At 30.7% G+C, this 20,896-nt stretch overlaps 1 protein-coding gene across 3 annotated transcripts in view; it reads left to right on the top strand.

Annotated features, from left to right (window-relative positions):
* Window positions 1-20,896, top strand: part of LOC118195728 (nuclear pore complex protein Nup107-like) — a 140,179-nt gene that overhangs the window by 65,041 nt on the left and 54,242 nt on the right. For all 3 annotated transcript variants that reach the window (XM_035367051.2, XM_035367052.2, XM_085826001.1), the window contains 6 exons: window positions 1,316-1,521; window positions 1,895-1,943; window positions 2,047-2,113; window positions 12,176-12,327; window positions 15,709-15,805; window positions 17,749-17,906. In XM_035367051.2, coding sequence (XP_035222942.1) covers window positions 1,316-1,521; window positions 1,895-1,943; window positions 2,047-2,113; window positions 12,176-12,327; window positions 15,709-15,805; window positions 17,749-17,906 — 729 coding nt within the window. The remainder of the gene's footprint in view (window positions 1-1,315; window positions 1,522-1,894; window positions 1,944-2,046; window positions 2,114-12,175; window positions 12,328-15,708; window positions 15,806-17,748; window positions 17,907-20,896) is intronic.

Raw genomic sequence — 20,896 nt, 5'->3', positions numbered from 1 at the left:
TCTGTATATGTTAAATTTTTCAATACTAAACTGGAAAAGTTGTATGAAGAATCACATGCTTGACCAATATTATTGTTGTATGCAAGGCAACCTTAAGGTACCAACAGATGTTTGTGGCATGCACAAAAACATGGTTAAGTAGTTTGACAAGACTGTGTCTTGCAGTTGTGCACCAAGCAAGAACGATGTTCTAATGAATTTTTTGTCAGGTGCAGGATTGAAACTTCTACAGGTTTAGTGTCAGATTAGAATAAATTGTCATCAATATTAAACATTAATGTTGTATCATCTCATTACATTATACATGGCGAACTGAAGTTTCTTAAAGATGATATTCAAGGGCTTTATACATGAAATAAAGGAAAGAGATGGTGATGCTTGTTTTTAAGAGCTTTTTCATTGGTATGAGGCTGATAGTAAAGCATTTCTGTATTGTATCTGACTAGTGGATACATGCATAAGTAGAATAAAATTTGAGGTTGCTGGAGAGGTTTAATCAACAGTGCATAATTATTGTATACCTATCAAAAATATTTCATTTCCTTTGTTATCACTGTGTTTGCCAGTCAGTGATATAAATGCATTGAATTATGCAAGGACTGCACTGAATGAGGGTTTTATAATTATTTAATTTTTTTTGGCCATAAAAATTCTCTAAATATAAAATTCCAGTTTTTCGTTAATGTTATTATCTTTTATGGTAAAAAATGGTAATATTTAAAATACATTTGAAACAACTTGTAACAACAACATGTTAAATATTAGTTATCTTTAAAGCCATTCACTTTTATCATTTTAGATTAGTTTTATTTCTTACTCTCAGAATAGAGTGAATTTTCTGTTGAAATTTCATTATATGTTGCAAAGTAAATTATTGATTAAAGAACACGTTCCATAATTATCAAAATTGCATGATAATTTTTAATGAAAAATATTTTTTTTTTGTTTTAGATTATTTTATTTTATATTATCATATTATATTGTTTAAAACAGTTGCCATCTTATGTTGTGAACAATATAATGCATTTAAAATTATAATTTCCTCCCTCATTTTCACATTTCTTTTTTTTTTTTTTTTTTTTTTTTTTTTTTTTTTTTTTTTATTGTGTTCATCAAATTATCTAATACCTGAGATTGACTGTAAACTAACTGGTAAAAGCATGGCAGATATTGTATGGATTAATAATTAGTGTAAAAGCAAGCAGACTGTAAGAAATCTGAAAATGTTTACTTATGAGAAATTATATAATTTGTAACTGTACATTAAAACATGGGATTTACCAAATTTTTTAAAAAATTAATTTTAAAATTCCAGCCTGTTGTACCTGTTTATGAGCAGGCTGTGTATGGTTCAGTATGTGGAAATCTGAAAGCTCTCATACCTGTTTGCCATACCTGGGAAGACTTTTTATGGACGTATATGAGAACATCTTTAGATAAGCGTATTGAGGATGAATTACAGAGTTCTGCATATCAGCAAAGAGCTTTGGAGGAAATGCCTGCTGAATATTGGGATAAAACGTATGTTGAAATTTTCTAGTAAAAATGTTTTATTAATTTTACTAGAAAATTACTGTACTTTTCTTGGAGTCTTTAACTTAAAATAGTTTTCAGATGTATATTTTGTTTTGATAAATGAATGACATGGCATAATTTTGGGTACATAGTTTTAGTTTTAAAACAATGTAAATGTTAAGGAATACATTTGTTTTTAATAGAAATATTTTTGTCAGTATATTGCAGATTGTTAGTGAGTTCTAAAAAATACTAGAAATGTATGAACAGTTCTTCATTGTGTTGTAAATTATTAAATTTTACTTTTAGACTGTATTTGAAAGTTATCAACTGTCTTCCCCCCTCTTTATTTTAAAAATAACAATATTTTCTCTTATAGGTTAGATTTTGCAGAAATATTTCAAGAATTGGAAACAAATGATTCAAGAGTATGTTGCTAGTCCATTTTCTTTCATAGTGTGCTTATGTAAACTAATGAACTTTGAATTAGTTTTTGCAAGAACATTTTTTATAGCAAACTGTATTTTTTAGGTGAAGCTGAATTGCAACAGTTCTCATCATGTAATACAGAAATATATAATTTTAAATGATCTAGATGGTAAGTTAATTAATCGTCATTCTTGTATATATATATATATGTGTGTGTGTGTATATATATATATGTATGTGTGTGTATGTGTGATGTTGTGGTTATTGCAGAAGATGAAAACTAAGTTCCTCTTTAGTCATAGTTGAGAAGATTGTTGCGTAGATGATGACTGTTATGAAGATCACAACTGGCTTGATGATTAAAACATCATTTTTATTTTTGCACAGAAAAAATAATTCAGAAATATATTTCCACTTAAAATTTGTACAATTCGCCCTACAATTTTGATGTATGCAATTTACACAAACGATGAAGAAAGAAGGTGAAACAAGAGACATGATTTATTTAAGCAGCAACAGACAGGAAAAAGCAATGCACACTAACTTCAGTTGTATTCATAACTTGAAATTTATCGTGTTAATCTTGAGCAGTGATTCGGCTAAAGATATTGCAGTGCAAAGCAATTGCAGAGAAAGAGTGATGTAAAATATGGCAGAATGGTGCAAAGTGAATCTTTGAAGTGGAGATGTATTAAATTAAAAAATTTATGAATTTAAATGTCTATTGCCAGTTGATTGCAATTAAGTTTAGTAATTGTATTTTATATTTTGTATTTTACACACACATATATATGTATATATTATATACGTATATGTCTACATAGATTTCCGTCCTTACAGACTGCAACAAATTTTCTAACCTCTATGCTTTACCAAAATTCCACACATCTCTGATTAAATTTAAATTTATTGCAAATGGTAAACTAAAAACTACAAAAATGCAACTGACTACATTTTTACTTTCAGGCTTAAAAAAATTCAGGTAATATTTTTGAATCTGTTAATAAAGAACACCATTACAATTGGGTTATTAATAACAATGTTCCTATTCTTTCTTGAACTTAAAAATGCAAAGTAAAAGCGATCAATTGTAACAATTTTGAAAATTTATACACCTCTCTTCCATTAACAGAAATTTATAATAGTCTTTTAACTCTGCTTTTTCCTGAAGTGCTTACTGTTATTATAGAAGGAGATTGGAAATTTTCATTAATTTTCACTGCTTCATAACTTCATACAGTTTAGAGAATCTATATTTCAACAAATAAATGATATTCCAATGGGTTCTTCTTTTTCAACACAGATTTTCAACTTACACCTCTTCTCTAAAGAATTTTACTTTGAAAACTCAATAATGTTGATAAAAGTTACTTTACTAATATTTTCAGGTATGCTGATGATGATATTGGTATTTGAAAAATAGAAACACACAATATTTATCTTTTGTGCTTGATTCTTAATAAAACTAATACCACACCAATAGAAATCAGCTCTTTAGATTTACATCAATTCTAATTCAATAAAATTAATTAACCGTGATTCTAACATTTCAGAGAAAAATTTAAAAAAAAACACTATTCACAGCCTACTTCTTACGATCAAAAATATTTCTACAGAAGTTATTATGTTTAAGAAGCAATTCTACTTTTAGTTAATACCTTAACCCTTTGCGGCACGCGTATTTAAAATATATTTTAATCTTTAAAAAAATGCCTTAGAATAAGTCAGACGGACTTACTTAAGTGCCTTTAAGGCTTGAAAAAAATTCTGCACTTTTATTTTTTGCGGTGGAAGGTGGGATACCATTTGTCCCACCATGCAACTAGCACATGTCTTATAGCATATTGGTGTATAGCAGGAAAAAAAAAATCATATGTGGAATGAATAAACAAAATAAAGCGTGCATTCTAAAATATTTATAATAAACACACTAAAATGCATTTTGTACTTATTGCATATATGCATGACTTGTAAAATTTTGCATATGCATATTTTGCATTTAATGTTTTTAAATTTTAGGAACAAAAGAAAATATTTTCTTGAATATTATTTTAAGATTAAAATTTGATACTCGTACATATGATACTAAATAAAATATTAAAATTGGCACTTGATTCAAAAACATTTATATATGATTAAAATTGAAAAAAAGTCATTTTTCATGAAACTTTGAAAAACATGTTGTTTCATTCTTTTGTAAGCATAGAGGCACTTCACATGTTTCACACATCCAAAATGTTCATTGTTCTTCTTTCGATATGCTGCAATATGCACATCTTCTCCTGCTCGTTCTCTTTGGCGTTTTACTTACATTTTTTAGTCTCTTTTCTGGTTGTACGAACGGGTTTTTATTATTTGAACTGGGGATTTCAGTTTTCTTTTCAGCTCTTTCTTGCCTGCAAGTGCCATTAGACCTTCTATAACTGAGAGAAGAAAATCTTTCATTGTTTTTACATCATGATCAGGTTCGTGAACAAACTTGAATAAACGTGTTTACTATACTCGCATCTAAAAAGTAAAAAAAAAATCATGTGCCACCATTTCTTGCTTTTGCGGTCTATTTCATATAGTCCTTTCAGTTGATCAATCAGTCGACATATCCCATATTCTTATTGTATGAAATAATGCTGTTTGGGCACAGCACTTTTTTTTTTTTTTGTCTTTCCATCTCGTTCTTTTCTATTAATTTCTTTCATTTCAGTTGCCTTTTCCAAGCAAGACGGGATAGAAACGGATCTTTTATCGTTTCATTTTATGCAATAAATTGAATCATCGTTAACTGAAAAGTCTATATATTCTCTTGACATAAATTTGTCTTTTAAATTTTTGGGTAGATACTTCCGATCCATATTTACAGTGCCACATGCATAGATGGGTCTGTGTCTTTAAAAAGCAAAACAAATTATAACTACTTCCCTTTCTTCTTCAGCAATAACTTCAACCTCAGTTATTCTCTCCTGGATTTCAATTTCATCTGAATCAGAACTGACATCTGAAGCATTTGAGTCGCAATCGGATGGCAATTCAGCAAAAAGATCCAAAGCTTCCTGAGTTGTTAATTTTTTTTCTAGACATTTTAGCACATCAGAGCATACAACGGATGTAAAAGCGCGCGCAATCACGAAAAAAATAGATGCAAAAAAGAAAAGAAAAAATAATCATGAGTGCTGCGATCTATTGAGCAGAAATTCAAGTGTGTGGTGTGACAAATTTTAACCCACTTATTTCAACTGCAAAATTAATGTTATAAAATATTGAATCCAATTAAGATTTTTGAAAATAAAATACCTTTGGATATTAAAAAGAATCATACATATCATAAATTGTATACCAAAACTTTTAAAATATTGAAAAATGCGAGATACATGGATATCACTATTGTGATCCTATTTTGAATATTTTTTGCTAATAAACTTAAGCCCTGGTATAGTAGTAACATCTACTGAGAAAAATAATAACTAAAATAGATTATTTTTAAAAGATTAGAAAATTTCTAACGGAAATTGCTAACTGAGAAAATAAATATTAATTAGGTGGGACATATATTGACCCACCATGCCGCAAAGGGTTAATAGAAAATAAAATTCCAAACTATTTCATTAATCTTTCACTTAAAAACACAGGCATTGACTACCAAATTTAATCCCATATTTTATTACGATATGATTGCATTATTTCAAAATTAAGCAAGATGGTAAGTAAAATTAGAGATTTGTATATACTGTAATTAATTGTTTCTTAATATATAGTTTTTGTATAAATATTTCTGGCTGTATACTTTAAATTACATGGCATTATTTTTCCTTTTCATCAGCCACATGAAAGCCAACTTGTGTGAAGACTGTATTCTTTTATCTTATTATTTTCGAATTTTGTAACTTTTGCCAGATTTATTTTAAACTTTAATTTTAGCTTTTTTTGGAGGGGGGTTCCCCAGTTTCTCCATTCCTTATTGCAACCTTAATTTTCCACAAGCTCAAATACTCTTTTCAGGATAAATTAGCTGTTTCTTTATTTCTCAGCAACGTACTATAATAAACAACTTCGGCCTAGTTTTTATGTTATGGATTCAATGTCAAGGATACCAAACTTTTACGAAAGTTTGTTTCCTACCTTAATGAAATGATTCTTTTCATTTTTGGCAAACCAGTTGTACTTCTTACTTTCATTTTCTCATTAAAATGAGTTAATATGTGCCATTTGCAACATCCAATGTTTTCATGAACACAGCTTTAAAAAAATTACCAAGTTATTAATCATATTTCAAATATTTTATTTTACATTTAGTTGTAATTAGACTATATTCTACGAATAATACTTTTGAACTTCTAAAAAAGCTTTACTCTCTTTCAGAGTAATTTTCATGCACTAATTTTTTTTGGCTGATCATTTGGTTTCTCATGTACTTTAGCCCGTATGGCAGGCTTTGCTTCTTTGGAATATAAGTAATTTTGTATTGAATATTTTCATATTTTGGCTTTTTGTATTTTTTATATTTATATTGCAAATTTGATGTGATTAGAATGTGGAGTTTTCATTTCAATTTTTTTGCATTTTGAATTTTCATTTTCTTCAAGATCTGAATTCAGGTTGAAGTATATTTTTGACTATTTGAGAATGGGATATTGTTTGCTGTTTAAAAAAAATTATTGTATATTAGTGTAAATTTTTCACTCAGGTGGTCAGAAAGGATGAAATGTGTATTCAGAACTCCTTAATTTTTACTGTTTAATGTTATAATTAATTTTCCCTGTCTAATCGGAACAGTAAGCAATGAATAATTAATTTACAAATTGTGTTTCAGGTTTAAAAGATCTAAAAAAAAATTTAAACGATTATTTTGAAAAAAATTTAATTTATTTGAAAGGAATAGAGCTACTCTATTTTGATTTTATTGTTAAAAATTTTTCTTTTTCAAATTTTTTTTATTTTCCAGGACAGTATAATCTTTTTCTCTTAAAAAATTTTTATTTTAAAAATTAATAAGTTTTTCAATCTGACTTGCTTTAGTTCTAGAATTTATTATTTTTGTCTTAAATATTCTATAAATGTTATATATGAAAGACTGAAAACTGGAGATTGTCGGCATTCACATAGTTGCTTGGTGTATGTCTGAAATGTTTATTAAATATCCTTATTTCACCATGCACTGATGGTGAATGTTGAAAAATATTTTTTGTTGTGTTTTTAAGTCATATTTTATTATTTAAACATGTTATGATATGTGTCAAAATAGGAGAAAGCTTAAATAACAGCACATGTAAACAAAATGTAAACATGTAAACTTAAAACGAACAATACATTCTAAATGGAAAAGAAAATAACACTTATAAACTTAATAATTATGTGATTGATGTTATACACTCTTATTTATTGCAACAACTTAAACTGTTATGTTAACAGTTAACTTTAACTTGCTGAAGAGTCCCTTGCTTTTACAACTGCATTTAGTCATGAAACACATCTTATTATAATGACAGCATGTATAGTCTTGCCTTCAACTTCTCTAATTAGTTGCAGTTGTTTCATTGAGGGACATTTCTTTAAGAAATGGAGTGTGTAGAAGAAAGTTTAGATGCAATTTCACATCTCTTGAATGTAACTTTTCTCTACAAATTACAAACTGATTACAGGTATAAAGTTGCTTAAGGGTACCATTTTTGTTTGCTGACTTATCAAAGTTGGGGTCTTTTATTCCAACAACAACTGCCAACACATTTCATGCATGTGTCTGACTGCAGTCGAGATCAGGGACTTGCATTTGTCTGGTATCACCCATTTGAGCAGGAGGAAATTTTCTTTTTGAGTTTCATAACATTTTCATTGCTTGCAGTAGACGATTCTATTTTGTGGCCCACTTTTTATAGAAATAAAATGGCATTGATCACTCAGGGCTTGCTATGAAGATGAGGTAAGTTGCAGCTCCTCTTTAATATTTTCTTTTGGAATATGGTTTTCAGTATGGCCACCATTCAGATTTTCTTCAAAAGTATTAACAGATTCTTTGAGCTATTCTTCAGTTTCAATGTTTGCATTTTGCTTGCATAAATGAGGATATTATGCCTCTTTTTACTTCCTTGTACAAAGTAAAAAGGAAGTATTGTAATCGCCAAAAGCTTCAGGCAGCATATTTCAACGAAAATATCCACTTTGACCACTTTCGAATGCAATTTAAGGATGTTTTTGCATGATATCTGTACATAAGGACAGAATAAAAGACTCTTCTCCTCAAAAAAAAAAAAAAAAAAAAAAAACTGCTTTAAAATGAATTCTGAAGAGAATTTTTCATGGCGCCTGTATGAACGTATGTACGTACGTGCGTACATATGTATCTCGCATAACTCAAAAACGAGTAGCCTCAGAACGTTGAAATTTTGTATATAAGACTACTATAACATGTAGATGTGCACCTCGTATGTTGGTTGCAATCGGCCGCACCAAACGTATATAAATATATTTATATATATATCCACTCTGTTACCCGGCTCAGTGATCTCAGTTTCTTTACTTTTATATGTTTGTAAATTGTACATTTTTTGCTTTAAAAATGATTGAATTATGTTATTTTTATCTTCCGGTTAAGGATTTTATGTCTTTAGTAAATCTGTATGCAATATTTTTAGAATTATCAGCAATTTTAAAGTTGTTTAATTGCCGCTAAGCCTTTTTTTAATGGTGGCCATTCATGTTTACATTTGAAACAGGAGACAAGTGGATTTGTTGCCAATCTAGAGAAACTTAGCTGCGCAACAACAAAGATAACGCATTCATTTATTATTGCCAATTAAATCATGCTTTCTGGAATTTTTTCGAGGAAATAAGTGTTTGAAATTTACTTCGTAATTTTTAATATAGATATTTTGAGTTTTTATGTATTTTTGCCTTCTCGCGAAGTGAGAACTGAATTAATCGAATGAGAAATACCCAATCGTCTGTGAAAAACTGTTTCTTTTTTGTTTTGTTTGCTTAATTTCTTTTATACATAGTTCTAGCTTTATTATAGTATTTGAATAGAACATGTGGCAACGATTAGATAATTCTTTAAATGATATGAATTTTGTGCATTCAGAATTATAATATGAAGGAAATATAATACTGTTAAGTAAACCTAGCACCAGAGTGTCGCTATAGTAAACAAAGTGAATTTTAAAGAATGCATTTATTCTATTGTGGTTTATGCGCTGTCGGCGAAGTAGATTTAATTCAATCTAATAAGTTTAAATAAAATGCAATAAAAATGTGTATAATTTAATATTCCGTACAAGGAAGTCACATCAGATTTTTTATGTTCATTTAGATAGCAACTAATATCATTCAAATGTGACTTAGTTTATTTATTTAATGCTAACAGGGCTTCATAAGGACTTTGGCATATTCCTTCTGAGTATGTAGATCTCCTGGCAAATTTAACAAAGGGCAAACCACATGACCATTTGTTTGTATTCTTATCATTCATCCATGCAGTTAACATCTGTATATCCTGATTAGCCCTTTCACCTGAGCTTTGTGTTTGACTATGATGAGGGTTTCCATGAACTATCTCAACATCTTTCTACATAGCACATAGTTCAGCTATAACTTGATTGAAAGCAGAAGAGAAACATACCAAGTGAAACATAAAAGAAGTAACACAATAACTTTGAGTCTGGCATAGATTTAAGTCAGGATCTCAATGGATTTTGAAGGTAAACACGTAACTCCCTCTTTATTAGAAGGAAAGAAATCTCAAAACTGCAAAGCAGTGGGCGTAATGGTCATATTTATGTTCCACACTAAAGCAAAATCAGAATATAGTACTGTCTATCGGCAAAAATAGTAATGAAATTAAAAATATTAAGTTGATAGGATTTTAAAAGTGTTAGGAAGGACTGGATTTTACCTCAAGTCATTAACTAAACAAGATAAATCTTTGTGAATGTGAAAAGCCTCAAGAAAATCCAATTCAGCAATTGAAGAAGCTTTTTGAATGATTTTTGCAGGCTTAAAATCAGAATTATGATTAAATTACTAACAGTGATTAGCTATTCCAAATTTTATCTATAAATTATAAGAATATCAAGGAAGTGGATTGCCAGATTCAATTTCAAGAGTGAACTGGATGGCTAGATTAATTGAATTCATTGTAGATAAAATTTGGTATGAGGCTTCTTGATTACCACGAAAAAGTGTGAAAGTGTCATCTCCACAGACGAAAAGAAAGTTTTTGAAATAATTTGACCTCAAAATAGTACATGTAAATGTCAGCAAGTACAGGACTGAGGGGGATTACCTACAGCTAATTCCTCAATTTGGCGATAATATTTATTTTGGAAAACAATTTTTTACCAGTTCTATAACTTGATTACTTGATTAATTCCCTTCCAGTATCTGAGTGCTATATAGCTGGAGCACCAAATGTTAACAATATTTAAAGAAAGTTACATCTTCAGCTCTTAGTTTTTCAAAGGTCGTAGCTGGATAAACTTTGTCAAATGAAATTCTGATACACCGTTTATGAACTTACATTCTCCATTCCTGTGTGGTTGCTGGTTTATCAGATGAACTTGACATCTGGAGTTTAACTCTGAATTAACCACTGGCTTCACAACAGTACCTTTTATAGGTGCACTGTGTTTCATTTGACATTGTTTACATAAATTTAAATACATTACAACTTCATATGTAATTTTTTTGTCTTTAACTTGCAGTTCTCCAAAAATATATTTTCTTCCTCCAATGCCTATTCTAATAGTTTGTCATTAGTAACATAAATACTGTTTATTCATTTCTCTTAGTTTTAATGGTACAATTAATTAACTTTTCTTCATCATTAATTTTTAAAACAACAAAACATTTTAATCATCTGTAATCCAAATGTGTACTGTATTTAGTTTTACCAGAAATCACTTCAAAAAGTAGAGTACTTTCATTGAGAAAAATGAAAGCAGTGATTTTTCTCGGTTACTCACAATTAATGCATGCATCTTTTCGGGAAGGAGGAGATAACGGTTCACTGCAGTAGTCATTCAATATAAATTAGGGTATCAGATAAAAAAATAAAGAAAGTGCTGCACTTACCAGCAAACCTTGCAGACTGACAAACAAGCAGTGTTTCAGAATATAACAAATTGTTGCCACATGATCTCAGTCATGGCAGAACAAAGGATTTGGTGTTTTTGTCGCCTCTCTGTCTGTCTTCTTGGCTTCTTGTTTCAATCTTCAGCAGGGCATATCTGTGCTTATGAACATACACTGGTGATGGGCTGAATGTATAAAAATATAACCAAATATTTGGTCTTTCACCGACATATTTTATATTCACTGGTGTATGTCAACATTCTGCAGTTTCGGTCATTCACAGTAATTATATGACTTAATATTTTCTTTTATTTAAATTAGGCGAGTGGTAAAGTCACTGAACACTGGTAGTTCGGTCCGAGGACGGACTGGTTGCATGGGTGTTTTCGGGGAGTTTCCCCATGTGTAACATGTATACGAGCCAGTTCCCTTAGAAAGTCCTCCAAGAAGGCATCCCCCCCTAGGCAGATATCCCTCGAGGCTTTGGCGTAATTAAATAACCTAACCTTTTATTTAAATTGTTTAAGGTGATTTTGGGTACGAATTCGTTTTTGCAATGTATTTGCATCACGCATGCCTACAAAAGTATAGATAACCTTACCTAGAAAATAGCAATCAGGCATTTAACATTAAGAATTAGATTTAATAAGAAGAAGTAATATGGATAGATAATAATGGCTTAAGGAAGCGTACAGTCCCACCACAGATCGGCGTTACATATCACGTGGAAGGCAGAAGCCGAGTTGTTTCACAGATGCACACACACAGACTGAAGTCGTTACCCGGAACTGCCGGGAAAAATCTTCTCTTCCCGTCAGCCCATAGGGTTGTCAAGCAGGTTTACTGTTTCGCCAATTGGCGCTTTTCTCCAGAGCTTTTGAGCCTGTATCGCCTGTTTGGCGCTGCCGCAACATATTGATACTGAACTGTATTATTTAATACATTTGTCTGGAGATACTGAAACTGCTGTCATATTTTTTTGTTTATTTTTTGATTCAATGGTTGTTTGCACTTGTAATTTTGCTATTTCTGTAGTAAATCATTATTCCACACTGGCAAATTGAATACATTTGAATTTACTTAGATTTTGTATCGATTTTAATTATTATGTATGCATATTTAATTTGCTGCTGTTCTTTGAATTTATTGAAATTTAATGTTTTTTAAATTTTAGGGCTCATAGAAGAAATGTATAATTGGCTAAGCAATATCCAGCTGCAAGGCCATGTTTTGCGATGCATGGCACACATAATTCTTTTCTTACGAGTTATTGGAAAATCTACGAAGGAGGAATTGTGTATTCCTATTTTAGAAGCATATGTTCAAGTAAAAATTGCTTTTATTATAAACTATGTAATTAATAACAAATTTATAGTTAAGAATTTGCCATAGATTTAAATATGTGCATGTATATCGAATCTATTTAAATTATTGTATAGTGCTGTTCTGGAAGGCTGCAGTTTTCAATTATTAAAGTATCTTCTAGATTGTTACTCACTCTAAAATATGCTGCTGCAGACTATTGCATTTTTTGAAAAGGCTCTTTTGGTATAATTTATAGATGTGGAAAAAACTGCTCTTTTATGGGATCAGATCAGAACTGTTCACTCACTGAATTGAATTGGTTCTTTTATAGGACTTGTCACTCTCTAGAAGTAATCTTGATGGATAAGATCAAAAGTGGTGTGTGAGGATGGAGCAAAGAATGGGGGGGGGGGAATTGAGTGAGACGTATCAGGAGAGTTGACTCATTTGAACTGTTAACACCCCCTTAACTGGTTTTAAATTGGGTTAGCTGACTGAACCCAATTTGAACTTCATTCACTGTAGTTTTGAGATTCCTTAAAACCTCTTTTCTACATCAAACTAACAATAAAATTTTGGAGTATAAAAATGTTAAAATAGTTGGGAAGTGATAGTCAAACTTTCTTGGCATGCTTCTAACATGAACTCTTAGTGGGTGAGCTGTAAAGGAGCTACTGGTGCATTTTATCAGATCAGCATTTGCTCACTCAGTAAAGTGAATTGGTTCTTTGAATCAATTTATGATTGAATGTCCATCTCTAGTTATGTAGCCAAGAATATTGAGAGTACAAATAAGTCTCCACTGTTTGACAAAAAATAGTGCCACCAGTAAGTTATGGTTAAAAGTGTCTGATGTAAAATATCATATCATAAGGTTAAACATCTGCTAACAATATAATCTTGAAATACTAGCTGTTTTATATCAGCATCATGGTTTTTTTTTTTTTTTTTTTTTTTTTTTTTTTTTTTTTTTAAATGTCAAGTTTTGAAGAAATCTGCAGCTGTGGTATTGCTTGTAGAAGCAATGAGGTGAGGCTGCCTTAAGTAAGGTAAGTTGTCGTGAGTGGTTTAAAAAAATTAATAATGGTGAGTTTGATACGAAGAATGTAGTGGAAGCATGAAAGTTTGCGAAGACACAGAATTGAAAGCATATTGGATTAAGAATTAAGATTCGTATCATATTTTTTACACATAAAATACGCTTACCAGGCATAAATGAAAGGTTTTTTTTTTGTATCGTATAGTCACTGGTGATGAAAAATGGATATCAAGAGAGCCAAGGCGAATATTCATGGAAAGAAAATCGTGTTGTGTATAAGGTGGGAACAACTTGTAATAGTATTTTGAATTGCTCAGACCATTACTGGGGCTACCTACTGAATACAGTTGATGAGACTGATTTGAGCACTCAGAGAAAAATGTGCCCACTACTACTCCAGACATAATGGAATTATTCTCCTGCCTGATAACGTTCATCCATATGTTGTGGCACCTGTCAAAACCTACTCCAAATCATTGAAATGAGAAGTTTTTATCCTCCTGCTCTATTCACCATACATTGTTCCTCTGGACTACTACTTGTTTCAGTTGATGATGCATCTTCTGTCTGATTAGTGGTTGACATCATATTGAAGATACCAAAAATTGGGCTGATTTGTGGATAGCCTCGAAAAATGAAGCATTCTTCTGATGCAATATCTGTATGCTGGCAGAAAGGTGGGGAAAAGTAGTGGCTAGGATGGACAATGCTTTGAATAAAACATAACGTAGTGTTCTTTCACAATAAATGCCCAATTTTTTATGAAAAATGGCGGAGATTTATTTGTGCCCCCAATATATTTTGTAATTTTATCATCGTAGAATTAAAAATGAAATCTGATATCAAAGCAACATGTGTGTTTAAGAGAGATTTCCACGTGCTCATATATTTTTCAATACTTATTTTTGATTTGTGTATACATTTTTTTTTTAACTTGTTCTTGTTCCCTTTTATTTCATTTATTAAAAATTTTGTTGTATTTCTTCTGTGTATGTTGTTTGTCCTGCTTGTCATTAATTTAAAAACATTGATTTTTTTTAATATGATATCCATGTTTGCTAGTTAACCATGCATAGCTATGCAATTAATTAGCTGAAATAATCAAGAGTTGTGCTTGTAATAATAAAAACTGAATTTCCAAGAGTTTTGATAATATTTATTAAATCAGCTTTTATTATATTTTCTTATTTTGATTAAAAATCTAGAAAGATTGTCACCAATTCTCTTATATTTCATTTCAGTAGACATGTAGCTATGTTTCCATCGCTAATTATTTTGAGGCAAAATTTTGGCATAGTAAAATTTCTTATAATCGACAATATCAAAATATTGGCATTTCTGAAAGTTTATATTTAAAACCGAAATTGGATCTATCAAATAAAAAATGTATGTAGTGTATTAATGATTAAATAATTAAATCTAGAAAACATTTGTGTTATGCTAATGCCATCCAGTGTAACAAGCCTTATCCAACCAATGAATTATCCAGACTATAAAGATAAACTGCCAATCCCTTTTTATATCAGTGTGAACTTTGATGGCAGTGTCTGTGACTTTCAGAAACAATTAACATCAAAAAATGTCATATTTGCTTTGCCTGAAAAGATGTAAAGAACATTACTTTATGTCACTGTTAGTGTTAATTTTGGCCTATGTTTGTGGCAAAGATTTTCTTGGTTTTAAGACCTGTCTGGTACCTGTGTCTGACATTTTGAATTTATTTGCATGTTCGTAGAAGATTAGTGTTAGTGAAAAGAAGGTACACACTATGATGGATTAGATAATTCTGTTCCCATTTCACACTCTCAAGATGATGGCAGAATAATTGGACATGTGCTGGGAAAGAAGGAAGATGAAAAGGGTGAACATAAAGATAACATGCAGAGCAAGAAAATTGTGCTTGCTGTGCATATATATGTGCATTTTAAAAATTATGATGACAATCTTGTAAGCAGGCAGACATACAAAATTTTATGCCATCCTGCTAATAAATTTGTAATAATAAATATGATAATTTTAAAATGCTTAATGTTAAATTGTGTTTTAATTTCAAACAATCTGTGTGATTTTAGATTTTATATGTTTAATCATGGCTGATAGATGGAAAAACCCAACTAACAGATTTCACATGCTGTGATTTCTACAATTGGCATCACAAATAAGCTCTAAAAATTCCCATACCTGTAGCTTAAAAGAGATTCAGTCGTATTTTTTTATAAATTGTTATGATGTATCTGAAATTAGGTACTTTATTATTGTAATCTTATTTGCAACTTTCAGAACTTATATTATGTTATTACCTTCTGCTGTATTTTGTATTTTTTAATAACTTTAATTAAAGCTTATATATATATTTTCGCCAGGAATTGATAAAATCTCGCAAAGTTTCTCTTGTGGCACCTTATACATCAACACTTCCTAAACAGCAGCAAATAATGTGGTATGCAAAGTTTTTGGAAGGTTGGTTTTTTTTTTTTTTTTTTTTTTCCGTTTTCTCATACTTTTTTTTTACATTGCATCTGTACAGTTTTAACATTTAAAAAAAAAAAAAAAAAAAAAAAATTTTGTAATATAAGTAGTTTAATAGTTTGTGAGGAACAAAATACAGTAAGCTCTCTCTAAAATAACCATCTTTGATTCCAATTGATTTTGGTCTTCTTTTGAAGGTAATTGTCTTAGATGAAGTAGTCTTCAGTACCATTATTTATTCATATTTTCAAAAATAATGGTTCCTTTCAGAGGTGGTCGTCAGGTGAGGGTTAACTGTATCATGTTTTTGTGTTGGTCACTTACTATGCAATTAGTGCTAAGATTGTTAAATCCATTTTATAGCTGCCAATTTTACAATTTTTCATGACATCTCCCGGTAGATTCTGTGGGTTTCTAATTTTTAGTTTTCATTAAGGAAAATGCTGCTGAGGAATAAAAGAAAAAATTAGTAATTAATGAGATTAAAAATTGTGCAGATTTCATTCCTCCACCTCTAGTGACAATCGGCATAAATTTTCATCTTAAATTTTATTCGATCTGAATTGTCATAATCTAGTGTAGACATTTGTGGAACTATGTTTATTCAGTCAATATTTGTATTTAGTTTTGTTTTACATCAATATATATTACGTTACTAAGTTTGTCCACAATAGTATGTACATTAATTAGTAGTTTTATTTTCATAGTATATAGAAATGCCTTGATAAATAAAAATTTTTCTTCCCTACTCAGGATTTTCCTAGGCATAAAAGTGTAAGAAAATTACAAAATAAAATTAGCTAAAGGGCCTACAATTTAGAACATCACCTAATTAAATATTAATATATTTTACATCAAGCATTTTATAACTAGTTTATTCATGTGATTCTTTGCATTATAAAGTGAATTTAAGTCAGTTTGGAATCCTTTTGAAAAAGCATCACCACACAGCTCGAAAATGTCTGGGAAATACCAGGTTATTTTGAAATTGATAGCTATGCTATTTGTTCATTATCTACAATATAAAGCATGCAAAAAAAGATAACTGGGAAAGCTAAAATGGTATCAATTTTCCACTTTTCTACAGGCAAAACAGAATTTTAATGTCAAATGATATAAAGTCTAAATTATAGGACATTTTGCACAAATTACATATAGTTCAGCTGCTGGTAAATATGTACAGTAAATTGCATCATCTAAATCAATGTATGTTTTATGTGTAATATAAATTGCATTTAAAAAAATTGAATTAATTCATGAAATTAAATTTTTTTTTAAATGTATAATGAATGCACTTACTATCATCCCAAACATAATCATTTGTAAATGCATTAATTAAAAAAGTTTTATTAATGCATTAAAGTTAACGTACTTGACCATGCCTCACAGAATTGAAAGTTATTTCATTAAAAGCTATGTATATTGTAGAATTCTTTTGCTTGACCAAGCCACATAAAATTATATGTAAATAAAACTTTAAGATTTCTTTTAATTACTTATTTCATTATTATTATTATTATTATTTTGCATTTGTATATGTTTTAAAATAAGCCATTTGAAAGTTATTCGTTAAATTATCCATTTTAGCCCAAAAGGGCTGTTAGTCTCAAAATTATATTTTGCATCAAATTACTAATAGTGTTGAATCACTTTTTAAATTGTTGTCACCAAATATTATTGCCCTGCATTATATTTAATGAAATGAAATTATGAAGAATCTGTATGTGTATTTATATCTCCAGTGCGTGAGATTGTCTATCGGCAATTCTAAAGATATGCTGTTTTTAATCATTTTTTGTCCAAAGGTCTGTTACCCCAAATGCTTTCGAAATGGCTGTCAAAATGTGAATGTATGTGTAAATGAAAAATAAACGCCGCTTTGAGCGTAATATAAAATCTGAAAGTTTTCAGATTTTTTCCCCCTCTTTCAATAGGTGTAACAGATAATGCTGAGCGTCAGAAGTGTTTACAGTATGCAGAAGATGCTGGGCTTGATGTTCCTGAAATCACTAAAACTGTCGTAAGAAATATACGAGAAAAAGAATCTGACAGAACTGAAACATTTACAGACCTTTCAGTCTTGACGACAGCTGTAAGGATTACTTTTAACATTGAATTTCTAAAATTATTCATGTTTTAGTACTATCACAATGACTGGATTTTTTTTTATATGCCCATAAAATCCATGCATGTTGAAAATTTGCATAAAACACATTTATGAAATCATATTATTTTTCCTAAATACATGAATGTTTTCTAGGTAATCTTATGTATAATTCTGTAAAAGACATGAAGGTAAATGTTTACATGTGCATAATATATGTTTATGATTTGGGTTTAAAAAAAAAAAAAAACCCTTTTATAGTTAAAATAGGTATGTTGGTATGTAATGGAAAATGTAATTAGCTGCTACCTTATAAAACATGAATTCTTGATTTACCTTCACTGTCATATGAAAACAATTACCATATTTGACGGCATATAAGACGTACTTTTTCTCCTAAATTTGGTCTCAAAAAAGTTACCTGCGTCTTATACGTGAAGGACACAGGTTAACTTTCAATACTGAATGCTATTTTTAGCCCGGATAAAAGTCTAGACACACATAACTTTTTCTACATCTGCCATAATTATTTTGCACATGCGTGAAATATCTGTCGCCAGAAAGCGCCAAAGCTCGAAGCTGATGTCGAAGTTCGAACAGGTTCGACGAACACATTACGTCTATGGAACCTTTCCTTCTTTACATACTTTCTTTGACTCAGCCGACACATGTGTTGGTATCGGTGCTACTCTCTATAAACGTGTCAGTATCGGTGCTTAAAACTATTTGTTTAAAAAAAAATACCCTGGCAAATATAACTACAGGAAACAAGAGATGAAGCTATACAATTCAGTATAAACTAGGAGTGTTAAACTACGCCAAAGTCCATGGAAACAAAGCAGCAGCAAGGCATTTCAGTCCGCCACCTACCAAAAAAATTATACGTACTTGGCGACTGTAGGAAGATCAGCTGAAGACTGCTAAAAAACAAAAACATAATCTTCGATGCCCAGCTCCATCTTGGCCTGAACATGAAAATGGCGTAAAAATGTGGGTGATAGATAAGAGGAAATTTGGGATAAGTGTTTCAACCAAAAAGATAATCAATGAGGCCAAATGATTTGCAGAAAAACATGGGAATCAGAATTTTTCAGGTTCTGAGGGCTGGTGCTACAGGTTCATGAAAAGGCAAGGCTTATCAATGCGCACAAAAACAACTATTGCACAGAAAATGCCAGCAGATTATGAAGAAAAATACTAGCATTTCATAGGTTTGTTATAAATGCCTGCAAGAAAACTTCTTTTGAGCTTGGTCAAATAGGAAATATGGATGAAATTCCACTCACATTTGATGTACCATCCAACAAGACTGTGAGTATTAAAAGGTCTAAATCAATAACCATAAATACCGCAGGTCATGAAAAACCCCGATATACAGTAGTTATAACATGTTGTGCTGATGGCACAAAACTACCGTTGTTTTTCATATTCAAAAGAAAAACTTCCAACGGGTGTAATTGTTCATGTTCATCCAAAAGGCTGGATGGATGAAGCTGGAATAAAACTGTGGTTACAGAACGTATGGGCGAGGCGACCTGGTGGACTCTTAAGAAAACCCTCTCTTTTGGTTTTGGATCAATTTAGCGCCCATACAACTGAAACCATAAAGAATAAAGCGGAGAGAATGAAAAACCCAGATAGCTGTCATTCCTGGTGGACTGCGAGTGGGTAAAAAGATCTTGGGAGGACGTAAAGGCTGAAGTAATTGTTAAGTCCTTTAAGAAGTGCGGAATCAGTAATGCTCTTGATGAAACAGAAGGTGATACTAGCGATGACGGAAACAGTAGTGGTGACGATATTCTCGTTTTCGATGATGATGATAGTGAAAATAATTTTTATGGTTTTGAAAGTGATTAAAGTCTAATTTCATGACAGGAAACGTTTTCTTTGAATCTGTGTTTTTTGTTGTTTCTGCTTTATTTTGTATTATGAATAATAATTGATTGATTGCTTGCCGTGCATTCATTTATTCATTATTGAAATTTACATATCATGTTCTTGCCGTTTGTTAATTTTCCTTAATAAAAATATGTTTGGTAATTGCATTCAATGATTGTTTATTTGGCTTTTACGAAACGTGGGAACTAAAAGAAACCAGATTTTAAGTTATTGTGGTACCGCGCTGTCACGCGGACTATTGAACATTTTTTCCTTGTGTGTGGCTTTCTAAATAAGGGTGCGTCTTATATGCCGTCAAATACGGTAAGATTTGAGAAAAAAGTTATCTATCTCCTTCTATATATGTGTATATATATAAGATATAACAAAATATGATAGCTGTTTAAAAAAAATAATTGGCAACCTCAAAATTAACATTCTAAAATTGGTGATCTGCCCCTAAATTAATCTCTTCTCACAGGTTCCAGATTTTCCTATCTTATGTAACGTTTTAATGCAGATGCCTCTTTTGTATTAACGTTTTAATGCAGATGCCAATCAAATTAATTGTAAACCAAAACTCTGAACTAAAACTTTCCCACTCCCGACCTTCTTCATCTGAAAGTACTATAACTGGTTCCCTTTTCTCGCATAAGATCTGCTGTTGACACATTGCTTTTCATCCATGCTGCTGCCACTTACTTGCTTAAAACAACGTCGTACTTCAAAATTTTTGCAGATGCCTCTTGTCCAATCAAATTAATTGTAAACCAAAACTATGAACTGAAACTTTCATCACTCCCAACCTTCTCTGAAAGTACTATAACTCTCCCCCTTTTCTCGCATAAGCTCTGCTGTTGACAAGTTGCTTTTCATCCATGCTGCTTCCGCTTATGTGCTTAAGATAACATCCTACTTCAAAATGCAAATTCTGTATTCAAATATAATTAGGAAACATCTTGTCTGAAAACAGGATGATTTAATATGCATAAAAAAATAAAGATTGTGAATTTTCAAGATACATTGTGCTAAATTGCGTCATCATGCTTTTACTACTCTGCCACCTTCAAGCCACTACGGTCTCGGTCATCTACGCAGTA

This window comes from Stegodyphus dumicola, chromosome 10 (genome assembly GCF_044657685.1).
Source record: "Stegodyphus dumicola isolate Sdum_Otavi_A_Nest chromosome 10, ASM4465768v1".
Lineage (NCBI taxonomy): Eukaryota > Metazoa > Arthropoda > Arachnida > Araneae > Eresidae > Stegodyphus > Stegodyphus dumicola.
The sequence above is the reverse complement of the archived record's forward strand: the minus strand, read 5'-3'. Positions and strand labels throughout refer to the sequence as shown.